An 11,685-nucleotide genomic window follows, 5' to 3' on the forward strand; every position below is an offset into this window, starting at 1 on the left:
TGCAAATAAGATACCAAAATGTTTGGAAAAACATCACTTCTAGGTCAATGTCACTTGCATTCATGAAAAAAGTGTGGGTAAGTGCCCATCCAAGTTTTAGCTCTTATCATACCACCATGAACAGTATAATATAAAATAATTAAAAAAAATCAAAGAAAAAGTTGGTGACAAAGAATGACAAATGTTTTAGGTGTTTGCCAAGTTTCATCAGGGAATGACATTCGTGGAAGTCATGGCAAAAAAAACAATCAACACTCGAAAATAGATTTTTTTTGCCACGACTTCCATGAATGTCATTCGCTGATGAAACTTGACAAGCACTTAAAACATATGTCATTCTTTGCCACCAACTTTTCTTTGAATTTTTTGAATTTTTTTTAGATTTTACTGTTCATGATGGTATGATAAGAGCTAAAACTCGGATGGGCACTTGCCAACATTTTTGTCATGAATGCAAGTGACATTGACATACAGGTGATGTTTTTCCGATCATTTTGGTATCTTATGCATTTTTCTGATTTAGTATGAATTAGTTATGAAGTATTCAAAGTGACGATCAAACGGTCTTTCCCAACTAAGGGACGGGCAAAAGCACAAGACACCAAAGTGGGTTGGGCAAGACCACGTGCTTTCAGAAACTAGGGGCAATCCTGACGAGGGGGGCACAACTAAGGGTATAAAACCAATTATCCTTTTTTTTTGACAAGTGCCTCTTCAAAAGGTGACTCTAAGGCAGTACGAAGTTGACGCATTAGCTATAAATAAAGAGTATTTTTTTTCAGTTTCAACATTCTCTACCTGAATTTCACTTATGCAATGAAACGGAGTCTGAAGTACTAATGTTTGTTTATTTGTTAATGCTGGAAGAGTTGACAAAGTCTAAATCTATGACTAGCAACCCCACGTTCCATCGCCCTTATTTTGCGGGAAGCAAAAGAAATTCGGCACAATTCCCATATAGTAACAGTTTAAGCCCGAGTGCAACCACAGAGTGGCTGACAGATATCACAGAATCTGTAAGCGTTCTAGTCGCAGGCGACTCTGCCTTAATGGAATGCATGGTGTTCCTGTAAAGAAAAAAACTAATTCACTACTACTAACATTTTTATATACTGCCCATTGTCATACAAATCATGTAGTACAAGTCTAGTCTCCCCCAAAATTAAAGAAAAGGGACAAGTCTAGTGATCACAATGTGCGGGTTATTGTTGAGAATCACATCCGCGAGGAACCATCAGAAACAGGCTTCTTCGAACGGATCTCATTGTAGGTTGCAATGGAAACCCTTCTGTGTATATTTCATATTTCAGAACATCTCTCAGGAGCAACATACATTGTCATGTGATACCAGAAAATGCTATTGCCGCTATCATACAACTAGCTTATCCGTATATATGGTTGGTAAACTACCACCCGATGGTTCCCATACAATGTACCGATGCTGTCGCTTGGTTAATTCTCCGAATCATTAGTTACTATGGCAATTGTCAAAAGAAGTTGGAAAAAGCTGTCTTGCCAAATCGCACCTTCTTCCATCTGCTCTTGAACAGGTACGGATGGAGACCCAGTACGTGCTCAGGCATGAAGTCATGCCGTGTTAATATGCCAACAACAGGTGCCCTCTGCATTCAGACAGTAAACGGTCCGAAATTAATCAATGGTAACCATGAGAACAAAATCTATACTGTTTCAAGTACCGAGTTCTTATGCATGCTGTATAAAAGATAATTATACTACGTAGTAGCAAAGGGATTCATACGCGCTTTCTTGATCTGTATGACTAATCATCATGGTTACTCTCGATACTAATCAACAATCATGATTATAAACAACTTGCCAGCAAAACACATGACGGTTGCAACATACGAGCATGCGAACGGAATAAGAATGAATCACAAATTTAAGAAGTAATCCTTGAAAATCTTAACATTTGAGATAATTTCAGATGTAAAAAGAACAGCTCACCTTGGAAGTTTTTGGAAGAACCAAAAGGTGTCTTAATCCAACTTCACGAAAAAGTATAAGAGCTTTAGCCAAGGACATGGTCTCAACCACAGTGTAAGGGGATGTGTTTGTGAAAGGATGCAAGTCTACAAACATTTCCAGTTCTTCTGCAGTCAATTCAATGTCCTCAATTCTGTCATGCTTTCCCGAACCACGTTTAGCAAAATCCTCAGGTGAGAAATGCTTTGAAGCATCTGATGCTGAAGCTGTGGAACTACTGATGAACTCTTTCTTCCTCAATAGAACAAGCAGGTGCGACCGAAGAACTAGACCGTATAGCAGAGGAGTATCTGAAAATGGTGGCTCATCAACGACAGGGAAACCATTATGACCGGTTGCCTTCAAGGTATCCACAATACGGCCAACCTTCTCAATGCCATTGAATGTCTGTAGAGGGCCAGTTACAACATCACTAACTGACAGTTGTCGCATGTAGGGTTCAGCATGCCCTTCAAGAAAAGGAAAACCCTTCAATTTAACAAGCAGATCATAGACGTTTGCATTAAAAGCATCTGCCACTGTCTTTGATATGATAAGGACCAGCATAACCAGAGGAAGCATCAGCAGATTATTTGTCAGTTCTAGAATGACAACACAGACTGAGACAGTCATTCTCATCGATCCACCTAGAAGGGCAGCAGAACCAAGAACCGCAAAAAGACCATGATCCAAAGTTGATTGCGACCCAATCAGCATGCCAACCAGACGACCGTAAGCTGCACCAGTTAAAATAACTGGTACGAAAAGGCCAGATGGTAAGGCGAGGCCATAGCTGAAAATGCCCAGAAAATATGATGCAATAAAGAACACAAGGATCGAGGTGATATGGAACTCATGGTCAGTGCCGTTACTGTAGAGGTTTCTAATGGTGTCATCGTTGGTGTTAAAGAACAGGCTAGCCAAGTCATTGTAGTTATGCATTGGACACTGGAACTTCTTGAAATTTCCAGATCTCCCTATTGATGGACAAGCTTCTCTTGAGTCAGCTGGGCAAGGTTTGCAAGCTGCAAGCCATGGCAAGCCAAAGAGGCAACATGAAGTACAGACGGAGACTGTTGCAGCCAGGAGTAGTCTGTAAGTTCGACCTTTCCTGAGAGTAAATTGAACAGGTTGGAAATGAAGTTAAGCTGGGGCAAATGTTTTCACTTCGAATGGAGAAACAATTCTAATTGACAACTGCAATTAAGTATCTACAAAAATTAGCAGTAAGTGTGCATTACCATTGTTATGGACAGTTTTGAACTTTTAATTAACCGGTTCTCAACATTGATAGGAGATAATATTTCAGGGAAGTGATGTATTCAAGATTACTAAAACTTTACCAAATAGAATGCCCGCAGTTAAAAATTATGGGAGTAAAGACCAGTAACATTAAGCCAATATCAGTACATACTCGTTGATAACATTGTAGAGACGAAGAACCTTGTCGAGGAAGAAGTTGTACAAGCTCCCCAGTACTCCTCCAAAAACTGCTAGAGTGATTACCGGAGGTAAATCAATCACATGATAGTTGACATAGCCCGAAGTCACATCAAACATTATAAGACCGCCTTTCCCGAACAAGCCACACCGGCCTCTTTTACAGATGTCTATTAATGCCCTAAGCACAACGGCAACAACTGCTGTTGTGAAGAAAGCTCGCCAGAGTAGGGCACTCCTCCATCTGCAAAGACAACAAAAAGGATGTCCCACAAGTATTTTATTAATTGCAAAATTTTGTATACAGGTGCCATGTTGCAGAAGCCCTTACATGAATATTTTCATTTCAAAGGATATGCTTAAAGGACAAATATATTGCACCCTACTACCCTTCACTGCATCAATGATAATTTCTAGCAAGAATGGTCGGATAGGTAGAGTGATGGTTCAAGATTTCAGATAATCAGAATAAGAAAATCAGATAATCCCAACTTAAGGAGAAAACGTGAGAACAAGGAGAAACTCGTTTTGGTATCAGGTGACACATGGTAAAAAGCATCATTTTTTTATGGGATTGCGTAAGTCTAAAGCTTTGCCACTAGGTGGAGCAATCTTCTCCTCACTTACAAACATATAAACTTCAAAGCCAGCAAGTCGCTAACTTGAGGCATGTATTGGAGCATCAAGTGTGCCACCTTAATCAAGCATAAACATACAGAAAACTATATGTATGCAAAAAGAAATCCAGCATTTCTCAAATGTGGAGGACATGTTCTTCTCTCAATGAATAAATAATGAAATTAAGACAATCAATCGAGGAAAGTCCAAATATTTATAATGATGGAGAAGTTTTTACCGTGAAGACACTGTTTCCAGAGCAAAAAGAACTCCGGCGACTGGAGCCCTGAAAGCACCAGCAATACCAGCACCAGCACCACAAGTGACAAGGTCCCTCCGATCCCTATCATTCTTGAAGTGCCTTAGCCATTTACATGTCATGCGATATTTACGCGAGCCGCCTTGCCCAAGTATTGATGCAATGCATGCACCTGTGTGTACCAAAGGACCAGCTTTTCCCACATGCAGTGATGATGATACTGCAGCAATGCATCCCACAACCTGTTCAGAAACCAGAAGATATTTGAAATTCAGGCATATTCATAAAACAGGAACAAGCAGAGGCAATTTGGTCTGCACAAAAAGATGACGGGAAAGTGTAGTGACCATAATGGCATTGCAACAGCACATTTCTTCCCTACATCTTTTATGTATACGAACTGTTGTATGGGTAACAAAATACCATAGCATATTTCTGTTGACATAATTTCCTACCCCATACAGATCCGATCAAGTCCAACACTCCCACTTGCGTAAATCATCGCTCATGTGATGTGTTGAATAAAAGCAGAATAATCATGAACAAACAGAACTACTGCAGACCCCACTACAATGTCTGACAAGTATATTAGAAGTATCTCTGCTACAATACTAACCCCAAATGGCAGGCCAAGAAACCAATCAAGCAGTCTATTGCTTTAAGTTAAGCCAAGTGTGAGCTAGTAGTGAGTGCCAAGTGCCAGCCATCATGAATGCAAGGGCACATCATCATACCAATAATTCATGCCATGAAAGAACAGGGATGAAAGCAACAGCAATTTACTACAATACCTTCACCACCAGAGTCTTGAAACAGAAAATGTTGGGCGCATCGACGCCGTTCAAGTAGGCCTTCACCTCCGGGATGCCCGAGCCGGCGGCCGCGGGCGCCACGTACACCGTCAGCACCGTGGCGAACATGGTGAGCAGGAGATTCGAAAACAGGAAGACCAGAAACGCCGATTCAAACCTGACGGGATCAATCAATTTTGAGTCAACACTGAAAGTCAAGTCGATATTATTCACACCTAAATCGCAGTCAGTTCAGTTCAACGGAAAGGCTCCGGCGTCCAGGGAAACACCGCTGGCTACCTGCGTGCGAACATGCGGTTGGAGGTGACGACGAACTTGGCGCCGGCGACGTTCTCGACGCCGAGGTTGGCGACGAAGGCGGCGGCGGCGGTGAGCGCGCCGACGAGGAAGCAGAGCGCCCACTTGAGCGCGAAGTAGCGCAGGATGTGGCCCCGCCCCTGCGCCCGCCAGTCCTGCTTGAACACGTCGTTCTCGATCAGCCTGCAAGCGGGCCCGCCCCGCACCGACGGAGTTAACAGCTGACACTGATTGGAAGCAAGCCGGCGGAATTGCCGGAGAGATTGGGGGAGGAGGGGCGCGCGCTTACTCGTAGTCGAGGCTCTCGATGGGGCAGAAGTCGGTGCCGACGAGCGCGACCTGGGAGGTGGCGTTGGACTGCAGCTGGCCGCCGAGGAGGAACCTGCGCCGGTTCCGCCGCTGCTCCTCGTCGCCGGAGCCGTCCTCGCCTCCCGCCCCCGCCGCCGCGCCGTCCTGGAAGAAGAAGGAGGAGCTGTAGGAGATGAGAGGGGCCTCGATGTCGGCCTCCGGATCCGCCGCGCCGCCCACGGCCCCGGCGCCCGTCTGTTCCCTCGGAGCCATCTCCGCGGCTCCGCCGATCCGCTCCGCTCCACTGCCGCCGCGACACACGCGACGCACGAGGAACAGGGGAGTGGTGCTCGCTCTGCTCTGCTCCGCTCTCGGCGAGTCCAACGACACAGATTCCCGGGACAGCGAGACTCTTATTGACCGCTGGGACGCTGCCGGGTGGGGCCAAAGGGACGGCCGGGCCCCACGTGGACGTGACAGTGGTTGGGCACGCTTGCACGTTCGGGAAGTTGAGCTCGGAAAACGGTTGGCTGGCTGGGGAAATATACTCGATGAAACGCTTGTGGACAAGGGATTCAAGGTCGATTGGATCTGGTTCCCGTGGGCGATGCGTCCGGTGTAGCTGTATACTACTATGATACTTTGTGTAGTAGATGTGTGGAAATCTTGTGTCGTGTACGAGAGTTGTGTTTGATTCATGGGATGATTCCTTTCTGGAGTAAAGAAAAGATGTTGATGTGCTACGGCGACAAATTTAGTGAGCTTTTCCGTGAGAAACTACTAGTATGGTTCTGCTGGATCTTTGGGTACGGTGTCGTTTTCGCATGCGCAATCCTAACTTGAACTCACAGTTATTGCTTGAACGGGATTTTTATGTTATTTTATTTTATCTTATTTTTGTGACGTTTTCACAGGTAGACGTGTGTTCCAATGCTAAAAGTACATGTGTAGACGTTCGAGTTGTTTAGTATAATGGAGCTTTTCATGAAAAATGATCAAATTTTTATGACAAGTGGGGGAAAAAGGTTAATTTCACAACATTCTTTTATTAGAAGATTTTGACTCGATGATATTCGTAAATCACCATGGTGCTCGTATCCGAGGTAAGATAGTCTGTAACAACTAAGTGTTAGCAATTCAGTGCGCAATTTCAATTCAGGGACATTATTGACATTTTAGAACACAACTTATACATCAATCTTAAGATTGCAGCAGCTGCAAATAACTGAACAGGTGAGTTGATTCTATCGGCGGTTTCCCATAATCTAATCTTGCGAAATCTGCTGGCCCGTGTTTTGAAGTGGGGGTGTTTATTGCTAATTCTATACTAGAATGCTTATTATGGATAAACCTACAAGTTTTAATAAGAACCAAAGTTAATATTTATAGTGCTTCTGATTCTGAAGATAATTATGATTTCAGTTAGTTCATGTTTTGGGCTATAAAGATTACCTATTTTGATCGATCATGATTTTTAACATAATTAGAAGAGTAACTGATCTAAATAAAGTTAGGAAGTGTTCTAAATGGACATACCTCTTAAATTCAATCACCGAACACTGTGGTATGATAGAGATTGGCTTTGGCTGGGATAAGTTTTTGTTATTCTAACAACCAAGTCAATGCCTTTTCTAAAAACATGACAGGATCTTAGTACGTAACTACTTCTTTGGAATTACGTTTTCCTTTGGCTCATGCCAAGACTCTAGTCGAGGTGTCTCTAACCATGTTGTTCCCTTATTAGATGTGGATGACATTCATATAATGATTCAAACTAAATCCTTTTCGTTTTGAGTTGTGTTTGATCCCCAGAGTTGATTCGAGAGATCAGATCTAGCCCATATTGTTTATACAATTTGGCTTAAAAAAGAAGCAAAAGACTATTTTAAATACTTGGCATAATTGTTTTTCTAATACCGTAGAGTTCTTAGGGGTGGAGTCACAATATAGAAGAAGAATATAAAAGGTCTAAACATGTTATATGTGAAATGCTTTACTGTCACTTCGAGTAGAATTTTCTTCTGAGTGTTATTGCTAATATTTCATGGACTTTGTGGATGCATATTAAGCTTTCAAAATTTTTGTCCCGAGGATCCAACTAATGTGATACTTTTTGTTTGATACTCCCTCCATTTATATTTACTCCGCGTATTAGCTTTGGTCAAAATCAAGCTTTGTAAACTTTTACAAAGTTTATACAAAAATATTAACATATACAATAACAAATCAATACCATTAGATTCATTATTGAATGTACTTTCACATCATATGTATTTGTTATGGTAAATGTTCATATTGTTTTCTATAAATTTGGTCAAACTTTACGAAGTTTGACTTCAGTCAAATCTAATATGCAGAGTAAATAAAAACAAAGGGAGTACTTTTTGAACTCCTAGGCAACTTTGCAGAAAGGCACTCTACATCTAGGGTCAAATAGGTTGGCTCAGGTGGCACACTATGTTCTTATCAATTTGAGCCATGGCGATGTGGTCAAAGACTGAAAAACCATGCTTATATTCTCTTGTGTTTCTTCCTGTGTAATGGTAATAGAGTTCATTCCGGGACAAAGTTCTCCTAGATCGTGTTTGTAATCTTAGTATTGCAAATTAACTAGCTTACATTCCGTATTTTGTATAATAAAAAGAACTTTATGGACTCAAAACCTCGGATCAAACCTAATGGGTGTGCAACAAAGGTTTAGGCTTCTGTTAGCAGTTTGCATCCGTTATGGCGCTGTTGGGAATTGGGATGATTATGGAGTATTTGCCTGTATTTTGCCGTGGTTTCTTCATTGTTCATTCCTTTTCTGCTGTAGCTGACAGCTATGGTTTCATTAAGAATCTAAGAAGGCCTTGTTTGGTTCATTTTGTTATGCTTTCTGTAAGGCTGAAGTTTGTAGTGCCGAAGGTTTCTATTAATACAAATAGGAGGAAAAACCCTCTCTTACAAAATCGATGCATCAAATCGACAAAAAATAAAAATTCAAACACGGATACTTCGTTTCCTAAGAGATGCAGAGAGGTGAGTGGTGTGATGTTTGAAACTACCCACTTTCACCTTTTCTCAAAGAAAAATATAGAATTCCTAAAAAAGTTGTAGGCAAAAGATCAAGAATCCGTACCGCCAAAAACTCAAAAAACTAGCGGCGCGACAAAGCAAGCACCGTGATCCGGAAAAATACGTGCTTGCTAAACACACTCAGAGAGGTAAACATGTCGACTTGTTCCACCAATGTACATCACAAGATCGGCAACATGAAGATTAACACTTACCCGAGGAACATCGACGCATATATGCTCGTCGGCCACGGCCGGAACGGCAGGAGCAACGTCGCCGGGCAAGGCCGTCGTGCCGGGTAGGTCGCCAGCTGGTCCTACCACCGTCGACATGGACGCAGGTGCTCTGCATAAGAGAAACGCAAGGAAATGCTCTGTCACCGCCATGTTCAGAAATCAGAAGAACCAGAGCAGCACTGTCCCAAGTTATTGGAGACGGGAGGGAGAAGGAGAGGAGCATACGTACCACCGGGGAGGACACACACACACGTCCGTACTATGGAGCTCAGGCGTTGAAACCAGCTGCCCCTCGTCACGGCCGGATTTGTACCCCGTCGTAGCAACTAAACGGATGGGACAAAAGGGCATCCATCGGACAGTGACACTCTCGACAGCTGACGGGAATGGAGCGGAGAAGCTGTAACGCAATTTACGCAAGCCAACAACCGCGGCATCAGGGCGAGGGAACGGAGCCAGCCTCGGCGACATCGCTATTCTCTGGGCCGATCGAGCGCGGCGGAGCCAATGGAACGCACGTACGGCAAATGGAGAGGCTGTCGTGCCGGCCTTGGAGCTTCTCTTTTTTTTGGGAATGCCACGAGCTTTGCTGATGGCGACGTTTGACGCGGGTGCTGCAAATGTCGGGAAGCAGCCGGCGGCAGCGGGGAGCGTTGGAATGGACAGCCCCGGCGGCGCGAGGGCAGCCGACCGCGTGGCGCGAGAGCAGCCAACCACGGCTGGGCCAGGACAACCGTCGGCGGCGACGTGGGACGGTGGGAGCGAACGGCGGCGGCGCGAGGATACCCGGCAGCCCGTTTGTGAGGGCATCTAGAGCTGCAGCGGCGCGAGGGCATCAAGCAGCGGCAGTTGGCGGCCGCGGTGGAGCAATCAGCGGCGGCGTGAGGAAAATGAGGATATCCAGCAGCCCATCTGCGAGGGCATCAACAGGCGCAGGCCGGTAGTGAAAATAGCCCGGTGAGGATTTGTGGTCTCTAGTGTGCCACACACCTCTATATGAACATAGTATCTATATCTATATCAATATAAAAGACCCAAAGGGACATAGTCAAATCATTTCGACCGTCAAATCATGTTATCTAGCGATTTAAATCGCTACAATGTTGAGCATCAAACACGTTTAATGCTTTAATTACCCACCACTGCCATTGATTATAAACACGTTTTGACTCAACGCTATCTCATGAAATCTGCCATGTAATTAATATCCTACCATTCCCGCGAAAAAAGTAATTGATATCTTACAAAATACCAACGTACAACAGATATATCTTACCTAATATAACGTGCAACTAATATCGTACCTAATATAAACATGCATTGCACGTACATTATTACTAGGTAAAAAAATGTCCGAAAATTTTAAAAATTTCTAGAATTTTGGGATATTAAACCCAGGTGCCCATTGTACACCCATGTTCAATTTCATGAAAAATGGGTGCCCATGGTAATCTTGGTAAAAAGAGTTAAAAAATTCTTCTGTATAGAAAAAAACTATTTGGATGGATCGTATCACAGACCGTATTTTCTTCGTCATAGATATCACGGGCACCCATTCCACACGAAATTGAACACATGTGTACAATGGGCACCTAGGTTTGATATCCCAAAATTTCATACTTTTTGAAATTCCTTAATTTTCCAATGCTATATTTCATATAGGGGTGTGTGGCACCTGAGTGCTCCAATGCATTTCCCAGTATCCATAATAAATCACACATAATTCTAGAAAGAAAAAATAATTCCCACTTCTTCTTTTGAAATAGAGGCCTTATATTAACGGAAATGTTAAAAACCCGACGTCTGATTTTTAAGCATGACAAATCTGCCGTTCGAGATGGCAAATTATGTTATCATGATCATAGTATTTTTCTTTAATAAATATGGCAAATCCTGGCAAAAAATATATTTTTGATCTAGTATTCATGTGCACATCACCATAGGCTAGTAGCGTAATCTAGGTACGCCCCTCATTATCAGACAGAGACACGAACAGACACAATACGAAAGATTGGTTGCGGGAACTGAGTGTATCTCAGATTGTTAGGTTTCTTGTGGTGGAACCAACCCATCAGAATTAAAGTCCTAGACTTGAGACGTTTCCGTGGACTATAATGACATCTGTGGTGACTTCGTGAATGCCAAGATGAGTATTTCAGAGGTGTTTGTAGGGATATGATGTGTGTGCGTGCATTCATAGGGATGAGTACATGTATGTGTTTGTGCGCACCAGTATTGTACTATGTTAAAAAAATTGGTTGCTTGTCTTAAGTTTTGAGGTGGGTGATTTATCTAGGTCATGTTGTCTCTAGTGACGGGTTGAATTATTTGTTTCTGAATGTGACAGCTTATTAGTGCTATGTGTTGCTTGATTAGTCATTTGATACACACAAATATTTGTTGGAGGAGGCTGTCGGTCCTATCCTCGAGCATCCGGACAAGGGGCGTCCTATATCCTCTTCACCTGCACCCCTGGTCGAGAGGTTTTGGGTCACAGTTGGTGCTTGGCGGCTGACATCTCAGATACATTCACGTGAGACTCCGCACACTTGAAAATTATAGGACGTGTTTGGTTGCTCACATCGATTTTGTTTCCCCTTACACGAGTGCCCGGTAGAGCTTGACTTAGTTAATACAACCTTCGAACCATGTTTTGTATTTTATTTAGTTGCCCACAAAGTCCGGGCTACATGAG

At 43.1% G+C, this 11,685-nt stretch overlaps 1 protein-coding gene across 2 annotated transcripts; it reads right to left on the bottom strand.

Annotated features, from left to right (window-relative positions):
• Nucleotides 1–1,010: 1,010 nt before the first annotated feature.
• On the bottom strand, nt 1,011–9,461 carry LOC123054948 (putative chloride channel-like protein CLC-g). 2 transcript variants are annotated; one of them, XM_044478827.1, is made up of 9 exons: nt 9,251–9,461; nt 8,970–9,127; nt 5,699–5,772; nt 5,392–5,592; nt 5,092–5,269; nt 4,280–4,542; nt 3,398–3,667; nt 1,966–3,094; nt 1,011–1,622 (listed from the first exon to the last, which is right to left on the bottom strand). In XM_044478827.1, exons 1-9 carry the CDS (start codon nt 9,459–9,461, stop codon nt 1,488–1,490), a joined length of 2,619 nt encoding a protein of 872 aa, XP_044334762.1. In that variant the 3' UTR covers nt 1,011–1,487. The 2 variants fall into 2 exon arrangements, with proteins under 2 accessions (XP_044334762.1, XP_044334761.1); XM_044478826.1 differs by having other exon boundaries at nt 5,699–5,862; nt 8,970–9,099; nt 9,220–9,379.
• Between the last annotated feature and the right edge of the window lie 2,224 nt (nt 9,462–11,685).

Source organism: Triticum aestivum, chromosome 2D, assembly GCF_018294505.1.
Source record: "Triticum aestivum cultivar Chinese Spring chromosome 2D, IWGSC CS RefSeq v2.1, whole genome shotgun sequence".
Lineage (NCBI taxonomy): Eukaryota > Viridiplantae > Streptophyta > Magnoliopsida > Poales > Poaceae > Triticum > Triticum aestivum.

Bases quoted from the DNA above. Each gene is read 5' to 3' on its own strand.
- LOC123054948 (XM_044478827.1), bottom strand. From the start codon at position 9,461: ATGTCGCCGAGGCTGGCTCCGTTCCCTCGCCCTGATGCCGCGGTTGTT. The intron at 4,543-5,091 runs GTATTGTAGTAA...GTTTCTGAACAG, and splicing joins TCAAGACTCTGGTGGTGAAG to GTTGTGGGATGCATTGCTGC. The intron at 3,668-4,279 runs GTAAAAACTTCT...TTGTCTTTGCAG, and splicing joins CTGGAAACAGTGTCTTCACG to ATGGAGGAGTGCCCTACTCT.